Source organism: Bombus fervidus, chromosome 10 (assembly GCF_041682495.2).
Source record: "Bombus fervidus isolate BK054 chromosome 10, iyBomFerv1, whole genome shotgun sequence".
In the NCBI taxonomy this organism is placed as follows: Eukaryota; Metazoa; Arthropoda; class Insecta; order Hymenoptera; family Apidae; genus Bombus; species Bombus fervidus.
The window spans coordinates 8840924-8863445 of record NC_091526.1 but is presented as its reverse complement, the minus strand read 5'-3'; the positions used below and the strand labels follow the sequence as shown (position 1 = coordinate 8863445).

The 22522-nt window shown below is 37.6% G+C and overlaps 1 protein-coding gene across 2 annotated transcripts in view; it reads left to right on the top strand.

The window, feature by feature from the left end:
• The window catches only part of LOC139991479 (zwei Ig domain protein zig-8), a 174994-nt gene that overhangs the window by 2791 nt on the left and 149681 nt on the right, over nucleotides 1-22522 (top strand). For both annotated transcript variants that reach the window (XM_072011583.1, XM_072011584.1), the window contains exon 2: nucleotides 16194-16319. In XM_072011583.1, coding sequence (XP_071867684.1) covers nucleotides 16220-16319 — 100 coding nt within the window. In that variant the 5' untranslated portion in view covers nucleotides 16194-16219. The remainder of the gene's footprint in view (nucleotides 1-16193; nucleotides 16320-22522) is intronic.

The following is a 22522-nucleotide window of genomic DNA, read 5'->3' as shown; positions in this document are numbered from 1 at the left end:
AAATATTTACGAACCGTTCGCATGAGGAAATCGTGTCGACATCATCTACAAAATTTATCGAAACAGTAACTTTGTGCTTGGCCAAGAATGCAGAGAGCGTGCTACCGAGTGTCCCTGTCGTAAAATGTTTACGATATTTTACGAACGTGGATCGACTTTCGAATCGAACGACTAAACAGCAAATAATTTTGTTATCCAATCGATTCGAAAGATTTCTGTCGTGTTAAACGACAATGGAATATTTGAAACTTCGTTCGAATGTAATCATAGATGGTTTTAATGGGCAATTTGTCTTCTTTTTACCGCGTCGAGTAATTGCCTCGCAAGAATTTAATGGCGTTTCCAGCTTACTTCTTCTATGAAATCGTAACGAATGGTCAAGAGAAAGGTTAATCCTTCGAATCGAAATCGTGGATTAATTTCTTACGAAAGAACGTTGACTTTGCGACTGTGAAATAGCCAATGCAGCGTACTTAATCTGTCCTCGTTGTTCTCTTATTACCAGTGTTACGCGAAAAATTCATGGAAATAAACGCGGGTGCTCGATTAAGCGAATCCAATCAAATTCAATACCATCCTGCGAGAAATCTGATCATTTTTTAATATCATTCCATTTGCCGCATTTCGCCTGTTCCCCGATGGCAACAACAGCAGGCGGTGCCGCTTACACGCACTGTCAAGCGATATTTTTCGAAAACAACTGCCGCTGCTACGGTAAACAGGATTTTAGTTTCAATTTATTTAATAATCCCTTCGAAAACACAATTACTCGTTCGCGTTTCCGCTATATTTCTCGGATAATTTTCGAAACAGTCGTTCGATCGCCACAGTGAAGTGGAAATAAATTTCCTAACTGATAATGAATACCAACAAATAATCCCTTTTACATGGAATTATTCTTGTTACGCGGACTATTCGAATGGAATCCGGTACTCGTTTGAAGGAATACTCAATGCCCTATTAAAACTACTAAGCCACACGTTCCACCAGCTTTTCGTCCATTACGCGTTTATTGCTTTTCTAACGCTATACACCGACTTATACTATTCTCACGTTACATACACTACCATCCGTAAGTATTCGTATACTTCCATGTTATCGCAATTACTTAAAATAAAACTGTTCGATCTGATTTTGACATCTAATCTTATGTAATATAGTTGCTGGATATCAACGAAAAGAGTAGTTAATATTAATTAGTAGAAATAAAAAGAACAATGACTGAACAATGAATGAAAGTTGATCCTGCAGCAGATATCTCAGTTCACTGATTTTAAGTATCTCCAAATTACATTTATTCAGATTGAAATATATATTTCTACAAATTTACATAGATTTTATAAACGGTTAATTCATTCGTTATAAATATAGAGCTAGATGCACTCGTCTTAAATTAAAATTTAATACATTTGATCGCAGTAGGAGGTGAAAACTTAATAGTAGAGAGAATTTGTAAATAAGACAAATGTATACATTTTTTTTTTATCAAATTCCACCAAGTATTCAGATCCTTATGCGCAGTGTATGTATAGTCGGGAGATTTCTCAAAAAGATGGAAAAAACAAAAATGTTATCGAAATTCTGACAGTCGATGTAAAACGAAATTGCTCGATTTTCGAAAATCGAAGCTTCGAAACGAGCAGAATTGACGCGTGTGGGTGGTTGGGGGACGGAGAATCGAGTATAATGGGTGAATCTAGCGCGAAACTCAAATGATTGATGGAAGAACGAAGGGGCGTGCAACGTGAACAGAGCGCGAGGAAACAGTTCGACGAACAAAAGGGTTGAGAGGAAGTAGTTATGCTTGTGTACCGAGCATGGTCGACACCTGGGATGCTCGAACGCAGTTAACTCGAATGCTTCTCGTAATAGCGATAGTACTGGAAGTCATCAATCGAATATTCCCGTTTAGTGACTTCTCCTGTCTTTCCTGCTGACAGGTATTTGTCATACGTTCGACTTGACTCGAGAAATTTCTAACTTATTCCATCGCTGTCAGCGTCGAGTTTCTTTCTCAGTATTTTTCATGAAATTCGGAATTATAGCTTCTATTTAGTACTAATGCAACGGAAAATGTAATTAGAATCTCTAAAAGATGAATATATTTCTCTGCAAAAGCGTAATGTCAGTCTAATTTAGAAAGCTTTTACCACTTGAACTATCAAAGGAAACAAGGCTACTAATTTGTAGCTTTTCATAGGAATTTTATAGATTTGCTACAGTGTATTTTTGAGGGTTTGTGAAATGTAAATTCGTTTTGGTAAAATATGAATATGAATACAAGCTTGTTCTCATCAATTTATACATCGCGTACTGGAGCAATTAGAGGAACATTTTCTATGTCATTTTCACTTTTATGCCAATTGCTTATGTTTCTGTTTCTTTTTTCCTTTTTCTTGATGATTTTCTTGAAGTCAATTTTTACTATACCGTCATATTGATAAATATATGAAGTTGTCCGTAATGGTCTTCAGCATTGTTTAATATAAAAAGGAAAACAAGGTTTTATTTATATACTTTACGAGAAAGACTTCATAAATACTCAAGTAACTTAATCTTTACAAATCTGCAGAAATTTATTGTTATATTTTTTCATATATCCTACCATTTTCATTTGTCCGACACAAGCTTCATACTTTTATTGTTCAGTGGTTCGAATGTTAATCCAAATTTACAGGTTTTATATCGCTGGCATTTGCGTGATAGAGACACATATCACCGAGAGAACGCTGGAAAATCCAAATCATGGTCGTGTTCCATAAAAGTTTGTCGCATTCTCACGAATTTATTTTTCTTCTCAATTCCCGAGAAACGTTCTTAAAAGTTTTCACTCGTGATCTTGATATATTCCCGCGTTAAATTCGAATCGTACCGCGTTTTCAGCGCGCGTCTGACTTGGCAATTATTCTATTTCGAGATCCAGTCGCGGTCGCATCAGATAAAACGTATCTTCGCTAGTGATCTAGAAACGAACCAACGATATCAACGTGGAATAATTTTCCCACGTAATAAATTCATGATATCGCGGCTATTTGTATCAATAACGATGCGTCATAATATATCACGGATCGCGATCCTCCGTTAGGACATCGCTGATAAGGCATCTTACGCTACATTCCAATAGTGTGCACCTTTACACCCAGTTTCAATTAACTTTGCATACCGATTGAATTATTGTCTATAATATCTAGAATTCGAATGTTCATGGAAATTCAAGCTTGCCCGGATATAAAATATACAAAAAATACAACCTAGAGAGAAATTTATTTTATTCTTCATGTATTGTAACAGATGCTTTGGATATTTTCTGTAACTTGTATATTACGTGAATTTTAAACAATTTAGTTTGTTAACAAATTAAAGTATATTTCTAAATTTTTGTTTTGCAATCGATATTATAAAACATGATATATTATATTGATTTATTGTCAAGCGAAGATTAACCGGTTCTATAAGAAGCTTCGTCATGAAGTATGTAACACAAAGATTCTGAACTCTTTAAGAAAATGTTGGTGAATACGATCGAAACAATGAATCATATATATCTTTTATGTTTTTTCGTAATTTAAAAAATTGTCTTGCTATAGAAAAATATAATTATATCAACAATGGACGAAAGAATGTGGTGTTAAAAATACCAGAGTGTTATTTTGTTTTCTCGGAGAAAGATAAAAATATGGACAAAGGTTTTTTTATCATGAGCTTTCAGTCAACCGTGAAATATTGAAATTCTCTACATATTCCAACTCTTTTTTACATCTGCATAAAATAATATTACTCATTCTTTTATTAATATTAATTTGTATATATATATATATTTTTAAACATATATCCAAAAACATTATCTATACAATATTTATTAATATCTTTAATTTATATTCTTTGTATTATAAATACTTTTTCATATTTATAATATCGAATATTTGAAATCATACATTGTAAAAATACTAGTAAGTGATACGAAATTTAATGTACTTCAATTTAATTAATTGAAAAGTAAATGGTGCAAATAAACACAATAGTATACAAAAGCTTTTTCCATCTACCGTATATATGATGAATTATCGATGTTGAAGTAAAAAGTACAAAACAATCGTATGAGAATACTGCTAAACGATACGAAATTTATTCACACTCAATAGTATGCAAATCATTTTTTCACCCATTGAATATAAGAAATTCTCGTTGAAATAGAAAAGACAATCTTCTGAATCAAACGTGATTGGTATTTAACACGTGTAAAAAGGCAGTGGATATGGAGGGTGCAAAGGCCATAGAATCGTCATCGGAATATGTAATCCCGTTTCCGTTCAATATTCAAGAAGCCGGCTGCGCCACAAACGGGTCAAACTAATCACTCATGGGCTCACGCGGCCATAACGATTCTATACGTTTCAGAGCGAAGGCCGATTAGCAGATTTGTCATGCGACCAGGATATTCGGGGCCTCACGAATACCCCATTAGTGATCTCGGCCAGACAATAGCCCTTATGCAAAGACGGAGGCAGACTCTGCTAAGTGAACGCCGGCCTCTGATCAATGGGAATCCTATATTTCGCGGGGGGAAACAGTACGTCATCCTGTGCAACTCTGTCCGTGACATCGTCCTTTTCACTGTGAAATGGATTAATGCATGACACGCGGGACTGATGTTACCGCGCTTGCAACAAGGGCCACGTTACAACGTGTACTATTAACGGAGCGGCACTAGACGGCACGAATTTATGGCTGTCTCGAAAAATGTTGTCGAGAGTCGTTGGTTAATTGTTCAAGGCTCGCGCGAGTGCACCTGGAATTATTTAAAACGGCCTGTTACACCCTTGTTTACGAGATTCGAGTGACACCGTTGTCGTTTTACCGGTTTACATTTTATTATTGCGAAACTATGAACTTGTAAACAGTCGCAGGACGATGTTTTACGAGACTGGTTAGAAATGTGTGGTATGGTTACAGTGGCTACAGAAAATATTTACGATGGTCATTGTATTTATTATTACGCTTACACGCTGATTAGTTAGGTCTAGTCAGTGGGTAATACTTTTATACGACTAGAAAGATTTGATACTATAAAAACGCCCTGTTGCACCTTTGTTAACGAGATTCATACGTGATGATAGCCATCGTCGTTTCAGCGGTTTGTATTTTATTATCGCGCAGCTATGAATTTGTAAACGGTCGTAGGACGATGTTTTATGAGACTGGTTAAGAGTGTGGTGTAGTTACAGTGTCTACAAAAAATATTTACATGGCGTTGTATTTATTATTGCATTTACAACCACGAACAAAAGTATTGGCACAGCTTGGTTTGAATCATATAGCTACAAATAAATCAAATAAAGAACATGATATATGTTTGGTTAATTTTTATATAAATAGTAGTTGTGGGATTCATATTTTTACAAGACTATACATATTGCATTTTAATTGTTTACGTAACAGGGAATAATGATAAAATGTAGAGTAACAGGTATTTTTGTTGAAACAGAATATTGGCACATTTATAATTCTGTAGTACAACATGTAGTGAAATATTTTCCATGTCATCCTTTACTTTTTATTATTGCCTTTGAAAAGTGTCCCAAAAAGTTATTTCTTCCGCAACATAATCCACAGCAAACTTTAATCTTTCCTTCTGATTAATTTTACTTATTGTTGTCTTTCCCCTTGCAACTTGGGATTGGTATCATCTGGTATCTTTCAATACTTAGTTATAGGATGAACATCTTTATTAAGATCTTCGTTAATTGTTTGCTGTGATCTCTGAGGTAAAGGTAATAGGATCATTTTCCACAATATTAATAATATTCCTTTTTTTTCTTTTGCTTGGTCAACTTTTCTGAACAATCAGATTACGAAGCATTTATTACATTATCTGTGTTAATAAATCGTTTAATTACACTTTTAATGGCGAAACGACTTCTTTCCATTATATTCTCATTTACTTCTTTTACAAAATTTATTATTATTCTTCGCTATTAGTATTATTATTCACTTTGTACATCGTAATGTTTTTTTTTTTTTTTTTTTTTTTTTAGAAAACAAATGAATGTCATTCAAACGCATTGAGCTCGCAGGTACGAAAAAATATACCAACATTCTAAAAATTCCTAGGAAATTTCCAGCGAAAGATAAGTTTAATAAAACAGCTGTTATTGTCCATTTCATTATTACTCGTTGTTATGTAAACAATTAAAACGCAATATGTATAATTTTCCGAAAATATAAACTCCATAATTATTTTTTATATAAAAATTAACCAAATGTTGTGTTCTTTGTTCGATTTATTTGTAACTATATAATTAAAGCCAAGCTGTGCCAATACTTTTGTTCGTGACAGTATACATCGATTAATTAACTAATTAATTCGCTAATACTTTCAAACGACTGGAAAAAATTGCTACTATGAAAATAAAACGTAGAACCGGATAAAGAAACGTTTCATCGGAAAATTGGAGTAGGCGATTGTTTAGGTTTGTTAATTCGTAAGATAACTCACGAGGGTTAGAGCTTAATACGTTCGTTGTTGATCCGATTTTCAGGTTTTTAAAATACAGTATCTTTCTTCATAAAACTTGATGTATCAGAAATAACAAGAGGGAAACGTTATAGTGAAATCCAAGTCCAAGTCTGTTGATCCGATCATGATTAATGATACTTAGTGGTTAAAAGGGCGTATTTTAATATGGCATAGTTAGAAAGGGGAACAATCAATTTAGTTTAAAGATATAAAACTTTCGAGTGATAAATCCATCAAGTTTCGTAAAAAAGAGAACGCTAACGACATACCTAATCTAATAACCAATATTTTAAACATCTATATTTTTCCAGAGAATTTAATTCCATTGATTTTAATATCTTCGGTATCAATATTTTTCAAGAGAATTCCACAGACAAGCCCATTGACAGTTTTCATTAATCTATATTTAATTAACGAGATAATAGATTTTAAAATTGCTTTCGTATAAAACCAGGAAATCTGACTTATCGTATCTTTCTCCTGCGTCCTCGTACGTAAAATATTTGTCTGTAAAATATTCTTCCACAATTTCGTACCTTTGGTTATCTAAAGATTATAATCTAAAACTATGTACTTATTCGACATTTTATATGCATGTTGTACACACTGAACTTCGTTTCTAGCACGTTGCGTTAATTTTTAAATCTTACGCACTTCTAGCCTCTTAGAAAGTAGTACACGTCAAAGGCTAAACCTTAAGTCACGTTTATCCCAACTTCTTACGAGAATCAGTTATATGGTCCGTAAAAAGACGAACAGCGAACAATAAAAAGGAATTCTGCTCTTCTTTTGTAATGTCTGCACGTTTTCGATGTCTCATCGTCTTATCACTGACGAAATCGTCGGAATTAGATCACGTGTCGGCACGCACATCGACTGTAGCATATTTACTAATCCGTAATATTCGGTGTTACGATGGAAAAATGCCGCTAATGGTTATCGGCTTTGATATACGACGTAAGAGTATAATAAACCAGATATATTTGACAGGGTTACGAGCGCGCGAGGGAAGCATGGAAAATGTGTTGCATTGCGCTTTTGCTATACACACTGGCTATGATTACCTATATATCGCGTAAGAAATCGCGCGACTTACGCGATATAATCCTTCGACACGCGGCAAATATCGACTAATTTAACGAATTTCACGAACGCGGTGAACGCTGAATCCCAAAACGATGAAATTTCCACGAGATTTTTCGTGGCACACGTTGTAAATACATCAGCAGCGTAGTGCGTGCGTGTCCAAAATCCGTTCGAAATAGTAGCGGCGATAAATTGAACAGAACATTGCTGCGGTTGATAGAAAAAGGTTTAAATTATCGTTTCTGTCCGCTTTCACTCTGGGGTGAAAGCTTTCCATCAACATTTGACGGTAATTGAGTGTTTTAAACGAATAATATAGTGTGGTGGAAAAAATAAAACGTAAACGTTGGCTTTTAAAAAAGAATGGTGGATATAAAATGGTAAAAGATGTAAGTGGTTATAATAGTCAGTTCGAACATTATTTAAATAAAACGTTTAAAAAGTGAATTTCACAGTGAATTTTTATATGAAAAGTACACAGTCACATAATTAATTGATATGAAATTTTATCGATATTGTTTGAACATATTTTAAAAATGTTGTATGTTACTTTATTTCTGCGGGCGAATTATTTTTTTAGAATTATATTTCATTATTCAGATGTCAAGTAATTTTGTACGTTATATTTTCTGAAACAATTTCTGAAATAGATTTTGATTTTATTATTTAAACATTGTCAGCTGTTAAAAATAACATGTTAAAAATATATTATTTACGAGTAATTAAAATCAAAACAGTTAGGTGGGCTAACATTATTACATCGTAAAATAACTCGGTTGCATTATTTGTGATTGAAACATATTCAAACTCCAACATTGAAAATTTAGATTAGTAACGAAATACAAATTCTTTGTTATATTTTTGAAAGGGGAAATTTAAACTGCCCTATTCATAACTCAGGTACGTTCAATATTAAACAATACGAAAATTTTAAATTTCTATTACAAACTAAATTGTGTTTATTGTTTTATCTGGAAGAGTTAACTAAGGCGGAAAATTATTTGAAAATAATTCATTTGGTCTGTTAACGATATAATAAAGTACAGTTTTATCTCTTTAGACCATAGGTAATATTAGGTTATCCGAAAAGTTTCTTTCGTTTCATAAGGAAACAATAGACGCACAATGTTTTTTGTTTTACATTAGTTTATTGAATTATGCACGAACGTAATAATAGAAATATAACGAAATGGATCATACCTAATTCAATAAAATAATATAAAATAGAAATTGTTGTTCATCTATTATCACCTTATGAAACGAAAGAAACTTTTCGGACAACCTAATACCATAGCTTTAAAAGCAGAAATAAATTATTCTAGCCCTTAGAATCGTTTCCCGATGAAAACTCGTTTTCTATCTTTCTTTCTTTGCCGCAAACATCGTCTGGCATTTCATCTTCTCAATTATTAGAGTTGACAGAAGAATTCTACGGTTTACATTTCTTCACGCACGCTTTGAACTTTGTTTACTAACTATATCGTCGTGCTGTGTAAGCACATAGGAGGAACGCGAAATTTTACAAGCATAATTAACTTCGTGCGAAGCAAACGCTAGTTGCAAGTCACCGAGGAAACAAGGTTGTACCTTTAAAAATTCGTGGTCGAAAATAAACGCCGATTCACGGGGTGGTCATTAATCCACGCTTTTGAGGATGCTTTTCAATTGGTCGGCATTGTTGCACGCGAGAACGTTCTAGATTCGTTACAGCTCGTATCGAGCTGTAACGTGCCAATTAAACGTCCGGTTTCCTTGTCTATTACAAAATTTGAATTTCGCTTGAACTCATCTTCCTGTGGTTCGCAATAAATATTCATAATATCGATTGCTCGTAAGTTACATGGGAAGTATTCATAGCAACACGAGTAATATTGAGTTCTTTTCAATATCGATCGATACGATGCGATGCGATGCGATGCGATGCGATGAACGAACAATATGTCACGTTGACAATTGGGCTGATTAATTTCCATTAACGTTGCATTAATTCGTGTAATTTCGTCTCTGAGTGTGGGTGAATTAAAAAGTTCACAGGATACACATGTTGCTATAGAGACATTATATATACGGTAGACTTCATACAAATACGATGGCATGATGCAATGATGCAAAGTAGAATCCGTGTTGATTTTCAGCTTTTGCAACGAGGGATCGCGTGTTTGCACGATCCCAAGCACGCATCCACGCACGCAATACGTCCGTTTGACACCGACCCAAAGTGATTTACATTGTAGGTACAGCACGGAAATACAAGCAATGTATATAGCACGATATCGCGATGGCGATATTGTACGGCGACATCTCATAAATATGATGACGCGTTCATGAGATACAGCCAAGAATTAGCTTCGTGTCGATTGGCAAATAACTTAACGCTTTCAGCTCAAGTTCGTTTGCCTGATAACGTCCGCGTCGTGAGGCAAGTTTCTACTGAAAATTCGCGTCTTGCGTTTATACATCTCTTCTTTATTATCTCAGAGTGAAGTTTGAATCACATTATCGTAGGAAGAACGTGGCAATCTATCAAACTTATGGGATTTCTAGTTTGTGTCGATTGGTGCGATAGAATCGTTCGCAGTAGCAATCCTCTTATTGTTCTAACCGAATGAATCTCTCAGAAGTCTTCACATTTTCATTAGTTTCTTAATTTCATAGAATTAATATTCAGCTTTCAACAGATTCCGAGGCAAAGTTAAAAAAGGTATTGGTTGTAAAAAAATCTGCATCGTTACTTCTTTGCACTTTTCGATTCATGGAATTGACCAATTTATGGAATTGATTTTCTTAACTGATATCGTGACAATTTTCTACTTATAACATAACTAGAATGCCCCGCAATAATCATACGCTATAATTATAGACATAATAAACACATAAATAAGCAATTAAACAATAGATTTTTCGAGATATTTTTCACGTGTTATGATCGAAAATTAGTCCATCGCAATCTTCAGTCACGAAACACTGAAAATTCACGTGTTATTAGAGGGGAATAACGACAAAACAGTGACATTCGATTTATAAATGGTTTTATTTGGCCGAATAACCGGCCATACAAACGGAACAATAAACGAAACGCGCATTAGCAACAGGATAGACTTCACTTCCGCAAATTACCCCGCGTACCGTGCTCGTCGCAAATCCATCCCGATAATGGCGTCGATTGTTCCCATTTAAACAGCAATCTGCATTAAGTTCGCTGGAAGGGTGGGCGTTTCGATGCGCGGATTACGCTGTTTAAACCAGCGGCACCGTGAAATTACGAGGAAAAACGTTTTCAGGCTTGTCTTACGTATCGCCTGCTACCCTCGTATACGAATCGCAAACGAACAACTATAGAACCAGATACATTCAGAGGGATGGTAACATCGAGAGACGATTACCCTGAAAGCGAACACGCCGAGAATCGACACCGACGTGTATTTTTCTGTCTGCCTGTAGAGAACTTCACGGAAGCATGGTTCGCTTGCACGTGGTTTGTCGGAAACGCGCTGTAACCTGGCTCTCGAATTTTAGCTCTTGATTCTTTTATTCGATTCAAGCCGGCATGCTGCAGTCTTTACCGACTCGTTTGTACGTCGTAGGTAGTGTACTCGTTTCTTTCTTTCTTCCTTGGGAAAGCCAGGGGGTGAAAAAAAGAGAGGGAAATAGGGATGTCTGTTGAATAAGGGCTGAGACTTAACGTTACGTTAGTTTAGAAGCTATTGTCGGTAGGGGGTTGCACATGAGCGTAGCAGAGTCGTGACTTGTGCTCTTTCGCTACTTGAAAGCGGTAATACAAGGGGTGGTTACGGTTTCTGACTCGGCTGCGAGAGGTACGTGTATGAATATTTTACAAAAATGCACGCTTCAAAGAACCCAGTCATCCCCTATTCACGGTTGCTCGAATCTCCAGTGCCGCACGGCACATGCTACCACAACCGAGCTGTTTCCTTGTTTTAAAACAACTATTGTGTGTTCTTCTTGAGCGTTTTAATCGTCCCTGGTCGGGTTCGATGCGTGTATCGTTCTTGCGGTTCGAACGAAGGCTAGACGACGTTCCAGGAAGATATAGATTGTTTCTTAATCTTATTTAAGAGTTTCTCGGTATGTAGAATTGTATTAGATACTCTAGCTCGTAAAAGCATTGGAGTACGTGTCACAGGAAACTTTTATGTCCACGTCGTACGTGTCACGCGAAACATTTTCAAATTACATTAGCGCTGTCATGATTCTATTGGTAAAATTTGAAACCAATTTCAAAACGTAAACAAGAATTGCAAGATATTTATTGAAAACACATAATTGAGAAAAAAATAGTATGGATAGCTAATGTTAAGTATATGATAAATGTTAAAGATAGTTCTACTGAATATTGAAGTTTATTAATATAATAGATAATTAAGTAAATATCTTGACTTTCAGATTTGTTTAGTATTTCACCGATATAATCAGAATAGTCAAACCTCGTAATGAAAATGTTTCGTATAACGCACGCGATATACGATAAAAGGTGTATCTGCAAGTGTTCGAACACTGTTGTAAAAACTGCACGTTCTCCCTCTGACAGCTAAATGTATTTTCCTATATGCGAGGACAGGATATATCATGAGGGAGAAAGTTGTAAATGAAGATCGATAAACATTACCAGAAAGACGTACAGCGGGTCTATTCTTTCGAGGGCGAGATAAAGTTTCTGGACTTTCGATGCCGGTGGAAACTTCTAAACGTATAAACCGATAACAAAGCGATTCCTAAGAGGCGTACCACGTTGTTTGCAGCAACGTACGCCGCTAACTTTCCTTTCGAAACGAACTTCCCACTGAGACGCGACTGAAATTTCTTCCCGCGACCATCGTCAGAGAGTTTCGCGATCGTTGATTACAGGATTAAACGATCCGGTCAAACTGCCGCGTCGTTTATCATGAATTCTCTTTATCTCGAGGCTGAACTCTCGAGCAAACCTTCGCTTGGTTTTCCAACCAGGTAAACGTCGTTGAACGACGTGAGATTTATTTTCACGCGCTCTGCTTCTTCGATACGTCACACGACTTAATCGTAAATTGTTCCCGCCGCAAAGTCTTTCAACGCCAGTCAGACAGGACATTTATTTCCCCAGCTTTCCCTCTCCCTTATGCGTCATGATTTATGACCGCGGATCGGTTTCATCGATTTCTTTGCCCGCGATACCGCATTAACCAACTATTTCCATCGTTGTTTCTCCGCCTTTCCCTTTCTTGCCGATCGGATCGTGCCGTTGTAAAATGAGATTTCACGGATCTTGCAACGAACTCGCTATTCCGAGCAGCGAAACCGACCCAGTCCTACGCTTCCTTGTTTGTTCCTGACATACATCCTCCTTTGTGATTGCGCGTAGCATAGAGAGGAAAGGCTAGTATACGTGACGCAACGTGCACTGCAATCTCCTGAAAAATAATTACGTTGTGTAATCTGAATTTCAGAAGCTGTTCAGTTGCCGTATTATATTTATATCAAGAATACAAAATATTTATATTAAAATTCTTTTTTTTTTTTTATGATAAAAGATAGCTGAGTGTATGAGAGGAAACAGTATATAAAGTTACTTGCGAAATTGTACTTCGATTTGTAAAGCTGCAAATTTGTAACGCACCAAGGGTATCCTGTGTGTATTTTCAAATTCCAACAGTCGTATTATTTTATTCGATAACAACGTAGATTTTGTCCTCGTTCTAGTCTCAGTTGGAACAAGTATCCCGTAGTAAATCGTCCAACGTGCATGGCCTGTTTGCGTTAGGTGGCTGGTCGGTCGAATAAACTCGTCGCGAATAAAAGTGTCCACAAGTATGCACAGAAAATCTCGTTTCCAAGTGAGCTTTGTTTGTGTTTTAGTGTACCTTCGAGAATGTATCCACCAGTAACTTGAAAAATAAGGTATTTGCACGTGCAACACGAGCCTCGTTGGAGAAAGAAAGAAAAGAATAAAAAGGGAAGATCAGAGAAGGAAGAGAAGAGGGTAGGAACGTAACGAGCTTCTGCACCCACCATCCAATTCGGTGGAAGTTCATTTGCAAAAATTTTATTGCCACGCGCGTGACTTCCTTTCCCCTTCCTCACATTTTGGCGTTTATTAAATCCTCTTTCTTTGTTTCTCGCGCCTTTATTCCCCCCGAACAATGGTACACACGGTCGATTCTCGAACCGCGGGAAAAATTCTGTTTCACAGCTTGGAAAGAGCTTTTTCTCGTTCGAAAATCGGTACGATCCTCTGAAAAGCTTACCTCTCAATTTCGTACAAATGACCTTTTCATGTGTCCAGGGGGATGTTTATTAGAATGAAGCGGAATCTGCAGCGCGAAAAACAGAAATATTGGAAAATACGATAAGCTAGGATTATTTAAGTTAGAAGGATATTCGAGACGAGCTGAGTAATTTGCCTTGTAATTCGTGAAATTCGGTTTGCTAACAATTCTTGAGCCAGTTACGTTTGAAAATCGACTATTTAACTCGCCTTTTAATCTTCATTGTAAAAGTCCATCAAAAGGAAGAAAGTTTATTCGATATTAATATTCTCATCGGTTATGATCATCATCATAATTCAACAACGCGTAAATTCTATTAGTTTTATTATTTCGTGCAAAGTTCTAGATTGAATTGTGAATATCAAACTAACTCGAATGAGCTTCTCGCAATCTAAATTTAATAATTCCACTCAATATAAAGTTATCCACTTCATGTAAATCCAAGTGCGCGATCAAATACCCAACATCTCGAAAAAAGAAATCTTATTTTCATAAATTTGTTTATTAGAAGGAGATACTATAAATAATTATGGATTCCAACATCATTTGTAATTTTCACCCTCGTATGAATTATAACTTATGAAGTTGATCAGCGCGATTAGCTTCTCAAACGAGAAAAGCGCGACTCAAACAACCTCGGCTCGCTATAGGACCAAGGGAAAGTGAAGAAACAAAGTCGACCATTTGCGTTACTAAATTCGGTCGCGATCTTCATTTCTCGAATAAGAGATCGTTCGCAGCCTACGGTGTTTGGCTGCTTGTTCGACTTCTCGGGAAGGAGGAACGCAAGAAAAATACAGAAACGAGCAGCAACCATTTCTCCGCTAAATGAGATTTTGATACAGCGATCGGATCGCTGCGGCTTGGCACTGTGGCGGTTCGATAAGAGAGGTGGGATTGGCTGCGATGGTGCGAGGGTGGTAGGGGCTTGATTTATCGGAAATTAATATGCTACGCTGTCGAGGCTGGTCGAAAACACCTTGCCACGTTCGTCGTTGGGATGCAACGCGGCTGGGGAAGGGAAGAGCGCGGCACGAGAATTTAAAATAGATTTGCTCGTGCCAGAAGCATCCTCGTTGCTCTTTCCTTGGCTTATCGGGCCTAAGAAGCTATCTAACGAAACATAGATCGGTTTGGCTGAAGCATATTAATGTTACTGCAGCGTCGAGCCACTTGGAGAAGAACTAACACTGGACTCGAGGGACGGAAGGACTTCTGAACAGTGGAGATAGAGTTTCGTGAGCTCTAAGAACCGTCGTGTCCCCGAACGAATTCGGGAAATGAAGCACAGCTCGCCCGAGGAGTGATCTTGACTTATGGTTTCGGACCAACCCTACGGGGATGCTGAGTCACGACGAACATTGTCTCTCGGTTGTCTTACGATTCTGTCGCTTCGACTGTAGACATAGAATTGTCGTGGGGAATTAGGGAAATTGTTTTATAGTATAGAATAAGATTTTTCTAACGTAGGAAGGTATCGTGGTTTTGTAACGACGAACTTAAATACTATCGACGAGTTCTTTGAAAAAAGAAGTATAAATCTACGTAAATACATATATTTTTGTACTTTTGTGGTTGACATATACTTTTGCTAAATGTATTATAAGATCTTATATTGTAAAACAAGTTCAAAATTGTACGTAGAAATAAGAAAAGTATATAAACGATTAATAACGAGCCTAAATATTTTGTAAGATCATCTTACTTACTATATGCTCGAGAGAATCACTCAAACTGTGTATTAAATGTATATCTGGAATAAATGTCTCGTAACTTGTGCATACGTCTCCAGATTAGTCTCGATAGCTGTGTCTTATCACAGTACCAATGAAATTACAAAACAGTTCACACGACAAACGGAAAATCTATTCGTTTCTATGGTCAGGCATATCATCTATTTCGTAATCGAATAGTTATGGAACATACCTTCGTTTTGTAAATACGAAAAGAACAAGATTCCTTGAGAACCAACGACTCGAAGTAGAACTTGCGACGTAATTAATTCCATTCTGCATTTTGTTCTACGAGCCCTTCACTCACATGGGATAAAGTTTAATTGAAGGATAGAAGAAGTAGTCTAATGCATATATAGTGTTCGCATTTATGGTCTTGAGACTCATTCGCGGTTGCAAAGCACGCTAATGTAACGCGTGTTGCAAAGTTTTCGAATTAACATCATGTGTATGACGTTTATGGCGTCAAGTTGCAAAACATGGTTTGAATTATTAATATAAATGTTTCGCACGATGTAGAACATAGTCAAACTTAGTTCAAACGAATCAAGCATGTAACATGTATCGATTAATCGACAATTTCATTGTTGGTTTCAGGAGTTTCATGGAATAACGACGCAACGATGAACAATATGAAGTTTTTTCGCGTGTTTTTGGCACTCCTAGGAGGCACGCACGTCCTCTGCGCACAACCATCCGCATCTCCAACTGTGAAAAGCACCGGTGAGTCTTTTCTTCGCGTTCGTACATTGATATTCGAACGACGAACGAAAAAATAATGAAAAAAGTTCGGTTTACTCCGGAGAATCTTGGGCGTGTAACTCGTCAGATACGAAATAACTCGTAAAAGCAGAATACTTGGCAATTATACCACTCGTTCGAGTTTTATTCTCAGTAGAAACGAGGTCAAACGCATCCGCTTCTCGAACGTTACAACGAAACGCCCACTTCGTGGAAGATGTTATGCCGCAGCACGAGCGAAATAATCGAAATCAAGATCATCAACTCTTTAATGAAACTTTTACCGGTGATGTCAGGGAAATATAGGTCAAAGTATAACGAAAGAGAGTGCAGAACACCGTCCAGGTACTATACAAGTTTTCCACTTGAAATGTTTCCACCAAAACCGTAGATAACATGCCGACTTCCACTTCAACCCTTAACGAAATCAGTTCGCTCGAGTATTAGTTTAACCCATTGACATATTAATCTTTTCACGCTGAACGTTCCTCTGTATATATCAGAGTGGAGTGAAATTTAGGGGCAAAAGCTTGTTGTACGATTTACGACATTCTTGTTTCAAATATTAAATAAAGGTATGTATATGAAGTATATGAATGAAGGTATTTTTCAAAATACGTCTTACAGTCGAGTAACAAACAAATATATTATAGTATACTTTCATTGTTATTCGTCGTATTTCTTACGAAGACTGTAGGAGCTATTTCGAGAAATTCATTCACGAAAATAGGAAAAATTTTTGAAGAGAAGGTTCGTGGAGTTATAAACTACACAGATCTAAAGGTTCAATTCTAATTAAATTGTTCTTAACTTTCAGAATTTCTTCTTAATTTTCCAACCAATATACTCGCAACGTGAAACCACCATAACGTCCGAAACCAGTTGGCGGAGTGTTCATACCAATAGCAATAGTCGAAGTATATTCATCGACATTTGAAGTAACGAACAGAGCAACGTTATCAAACGTGTGTGTGGATTCTTTGAAGCGCGTACTTTATCGCGGTTGGTAGTCGGGACAGTCGGTGGTTTTCGCGAGAATGCTCGAAGGTTCGTATCGTTTCAACGTGGTTGGTTAGATAGCGACGAAAGCGAACGGGTACTGCCGGCATTCTATGTAATTAACGACTATCCATCCTCTCCGTAATTATGAAGCCGAGGTCGTTAATGAAATCTCTACAAGCAGTAGCTCGCGTGGAAACGAAGCGGAATGCGAATGAGTCTGTCAAGAAGACTGACGACCGATGTGTACGTACATCATTGTAACGATGTAATTATACGATTCCCTTTGACATATGTCGTCCGTCGACTCCACGTGACTCGTAATCCTCAAACTGACGTCTGTCACTTCGTTAAATGCGTTCGGCTTTCTGCGAAACCGTTTTTCCGGTCTGATTTGCCAACCGAAGAAACGATTCCCTTTTCAACGGATGATCAAAAGCGAATAGCCTTCGCGTTGCTTTATATAAGCTCGAGTAGGTGTTGGTTCGCTTGTGTAGCCACGTATTGGGATGATTGAGAAACCAAAACGCCAGCAGGCTTTCGTTTCTTAATAGAGAATGCCGCTCGAGTTTGAATGAACGCTTTGGAAAACTCGAACAGACCGATACGAGAGTACGGCCGATCGATAACGCCCGTTTCTTTATATCTCGACGTTTCCATTAAATATCCCATAATTGGCGCGATTTCGTAGATCGACCAGCCACGTAATCACGTTTGTTTGCGTTTCGTGGAAATTTTATTTCAACCGCCCGCGTTTCATTGCTACCGATCTCCGAATGTGATTAGCGTTTCCTGGTTATAGCCGCTTTCCATTGGATCGGAGACTGGCCATCGTAATTTAGAATAATTCTCGGCCGTGATACATGGAAATAACACGATTGAAAGTACCATTCGCGCGGCGCCACGCACGGTCGAATCATATCGCCTCGTAAAGTATCGGTAATTTATCGAGCAATATTACGTTCCAAAGTTGGAATCGTTTCGCAGCACTTCTCGAAGCAAAATGTAGGAAGCGGAGCGGTGGAGAATGGGAAGAGAAGAAGAAAGCCTCTAGTCCCGTTCGAATGGAAAGGGGGACGCGATAAATTCGATTCCCATATTCGTCATCGCGTTTAATAGACGAAATTCCGCGGCGTGTTTCGAGTTTCCATTTCATTGAAAACCGATATCGATGCATGGTCTCGAGCCGACAGGCTTGCTCTATCCTGTATCGTGTACCAACATCGACTTTCTGTTAAGGTGCTCTTGTGTTGTCGTCTAGTTGTTCGAGTACCACTTGCGCCTTGATTACGTTCGAGCGGAAAAAGCCAATACCGCCGAGCATTCGCCGTTTTTCTCGCGGTTTCTTCGGGAAAAGGAACGAGCATTTTTTTACAGCGCCGTTGCTTTCAATATTTAATCACCAGCGTGCTTCTATCTCTTTTGAAAAAGAAAAGCGAATCCCCTCGTTGTTCGATAGTCAGGAAGTGGTATTTAGCTCGATACTTTCAATTTAACGTGCACGGTGATTAATGACAGAGCCTTCTTGCGAAGAATAACTTTATGTACGCTATTTGTTCTTCTTTTTTTTTTTTTTTTTCATTCAGAAGCTCAAGTAATCCGCTTGGATTTTTGTAAATTTTGTTAGTTTCGTTACTTAGGTACGCGATTAACGAGTTTGGTTTTCGTAAGAAAGTGGTATAAATGATGTAATAGAGTCTGATGAATTTAGAAAAATAATATTTGCGACATCGTATTACTCTACTTTTCAATTTCCGGAGTTGATCAACTTTTAGAACGATTTATAGAGTAACTCGCATATAAGTCAAATAAATTCAGTTAGTAAAGTCATTATTTCATGAAAAGTCTCGTATCTCTTTTTTCTTTATAACATAGAATTTTAAAACACATTTCTGATAATTGGAAGCACTGTATACATAGAACAGCTTTCAACTTCTTACTTCGAGTAATGGTAGCGAACTGAATTAAATTGAATTTGACGTAAGAACTTTATATTTTCTATTTGCACGCTCACTATTTCATGTCATTTAAACAAAATTACAGAAACATTTCTAGACTGTCGCAAGTTCGGATACAACTACGTTTAAATCTCGTTCCTCTTTCGTTTGAGAATAAAGTCGATTCTACTATACGTTCAAAATTGATCTTCCTTTTATCATAGACAAAAATAAAAATATACCTGCTTCGTCTATTTATATATTTCTATCTGGAGTTTTTAAAAACAATGACATCTCCGCAGAGTATCACAAAAAATATTTTAATACAATTAGGACCATAATGTCGTATAAATAAATCCATGATCTTTCATTACAATCACTAAAATCGATTCCAACGCAACTCACGATCGCACTTCTGTAATAGAGAAAAACCTTGGAATAGAGACGACTCGTTCAAGTTGCGATTCGACGAAAGCGAGAACGTGGCGAACGTGGCGAACGTGACGAACGCGGCTCACGAATTTCGATTTTTATCGCTCAAATGTCATGCTATGCGACGAGTCGATCTATCAAACTCATCGGTGACAGGTCCGTCCGATATTACCGTAACGCTTCTTTTCTTGGTCATTTCCATTGAATTCGTTTTCCCTTTGGTATCCTCATTCTTGGCGGAATTCGACGGGATGGCGTGTATAATGCGGTTCACGACCCCGATATCATTCGGTGCGGAGCGAACACGAATGAGAGGAGGGCTCCTTCGAGCAATTCTAGAACTCGGTAAAAACTAAGATTACTATGCAATGCAATCAGCGGCGTACCAGGGTTCTTTCAGATTAAAACACAGCCCGGGATTACAGGTCGAAACTATTGTTTTGCCAGGAACCGTACCGAGGTAGATTGTGTGACCGCGATGCGAATATTTCAGAGCAAAAAAAGTTCGAGTAGAACACGGTGTTCTAAAGGGAGAAAGTCGAGATCGAAAGAAAATTCCACGGTCAGTTTCGCGGGTTGCGGGCACGTCGTCAACAATTCAACACGCTTGGCCGCTTATTTGCGGACGCAGTCGGCCACGTTTGAACTCTATCAGGCATTTGCATATTCGCTGGTCATTTTTACAAAAGTCACGAAACTGCGGCAGGGTTCGTACTCGCGCAACGATACGCCCGTTACCACTTGTTGAAGCGACGATAATATTAGTTTTGCGGTTATTCGCGCCGGCAACTATGCTGTTGATAAAACATATTTATCTGCAGCCTGTGCCCGCGGTATGGATCCCATTGTTTTCTGTTTTCCTTTGCGTTTATTTTTCGCATTTTCGCTGAGCTTGCATCGCTCGGTGGCAGAAATTTTTCGGTTTTTTGCTCGTTTTGTGAACAATTCGAAAGCGGAATGGTTAACGGGAAATTTGCGAATTATTCGATTGAAATAAAACGAAATGTTTAAATTCGAATATTCCAGCGTTAAGTTCTCAAATCTTTTTACAGTTGCGAATTTTCGAATTTTTCAAAAATATTCGGAATTTCAGTTTTTCCAGCGTTTCGACATTCTAAATTCTAAACTTTTTCGCTTAGAAAATTTATCATTCCCCAATTTCCGGTGGAAGAAGCCACTCCATCCAATTACAAGTCGCAATGTTTCGTCTAAAATAATTTCCACAGTTTCGAGATACTCGCGGCGAGTCTAATAAGCTTGAAGTGCGTTTTTTTTGAAAACGGTCTCATCACCAAAATCGGTCGAGTTTCTGCGAAAAATGTATCATCATGGTGACGACACTCGTGCACGTGAAAATTGAAGTGTACACGAGCGGCTCAAGTTGCTAGACTACTCGTTAACTTTATCCCGTTTTCGGGCTGGACGATGGAAACGTTGCTCTCTCGTTGAGAAATGAAGAAATTCCCTTCGAAATTACTGCCGCGTCTTCACCGCTCGGAATTTTATCACTAGCTGCCGCGCACCAGGTTCGAATTAATGGTTATTTTATTCATACGAGTCGGTCTGGTTCCTTTTGTTCCGCCTGTATTTCGTAGTCCGATTGTCCGCGACAGAAATTCGTGATTAATCGCTTCGGTTCTTATCTACGCGAAGTCCGATTCAAACGATGACAGAAAAACCGCCGGTACTTTCTTCCATTCAATTTTCGCTCCGGTTTCATTCATTATCCCTCCGCGGAATGCATCGTAAATAACATTTTTCCTTTGAAAGAAGTATATTAGCACGAGCTGTAAGAAACATCATTAAGAGCGCTACGTCGGATACCGGATCATTTCGAAGTTCTAACGAATGATTCGCCAAACACTTGTCTTCTTCTTTCTTCCAGCCAGCTTTCATTTACCATGAATAAGCCGGAAAGAATAATACCATGGAGAAGTATATACAAAGCTTAAAAAGGAATCATTCTTTACAGGTGCTTGATGCGTCATCCATTATCAAAAATCAAGATGCAATCATGCTTTGAAAAATATTCCATCACACCGTTTCGCTAACTAGCCACAGGAAATATTAATGAGAGTCGCAAATTATTTTGTACCTCTGTGATACGTACAGCGCAGCTACAATTAGCTAAACAGTTTTGATAAGCTGGAACGAACGAATCGAAAAGAAAAATGTACAAAGCTGTAAAAAGGATTGTTCTCGAAATATGTTCGATATATACGATCCACTGTTAAAATCACAGTATCAAACTGAAGAACAAATTTCAGGAAACTATTACCTTCAAAATTTAGGACAATTTAATTGCTTTCATGAACAGGTAGAGAGAAACGTTAATAAGATTAATAGATCACAGATTATTCAGTTGAAATTACGGCCTAAGGAAAAGAGATTTCCAAAGATATTATCTCGGGAAACATAATTTATTTGACGAATTGTTTAAGGGAAAGGTAATAAGGGTAGATCACAGATTACGTGGTATCTCGGTAACGCGTTAAACGTAGACACAATTAGCGAGGGAAGTTTGATGGGCAGCAATGTGAGAAAAGGGAGAATCTACTGAGTGGGCAGATCGAGAGATGGCCAGAGGCAGGGTGTAGGCTAATGCATAAACAATGCGCCGTTTATCCACGTTGGGGATGCAAGCTCAATGAATAATAAACTAGCCTACAGACACGCGGGATAGATAGACCGGTTCTGGTACGGAGCACGGCGTCGCCCTGGTGGGAGGATTATCGACGAAAAAGTGCCTTTGCTTGTGCACACGATGACCCCAGCAGGATGTGAATATTATTGCTTCCAAGATTTCATCCCCCTATA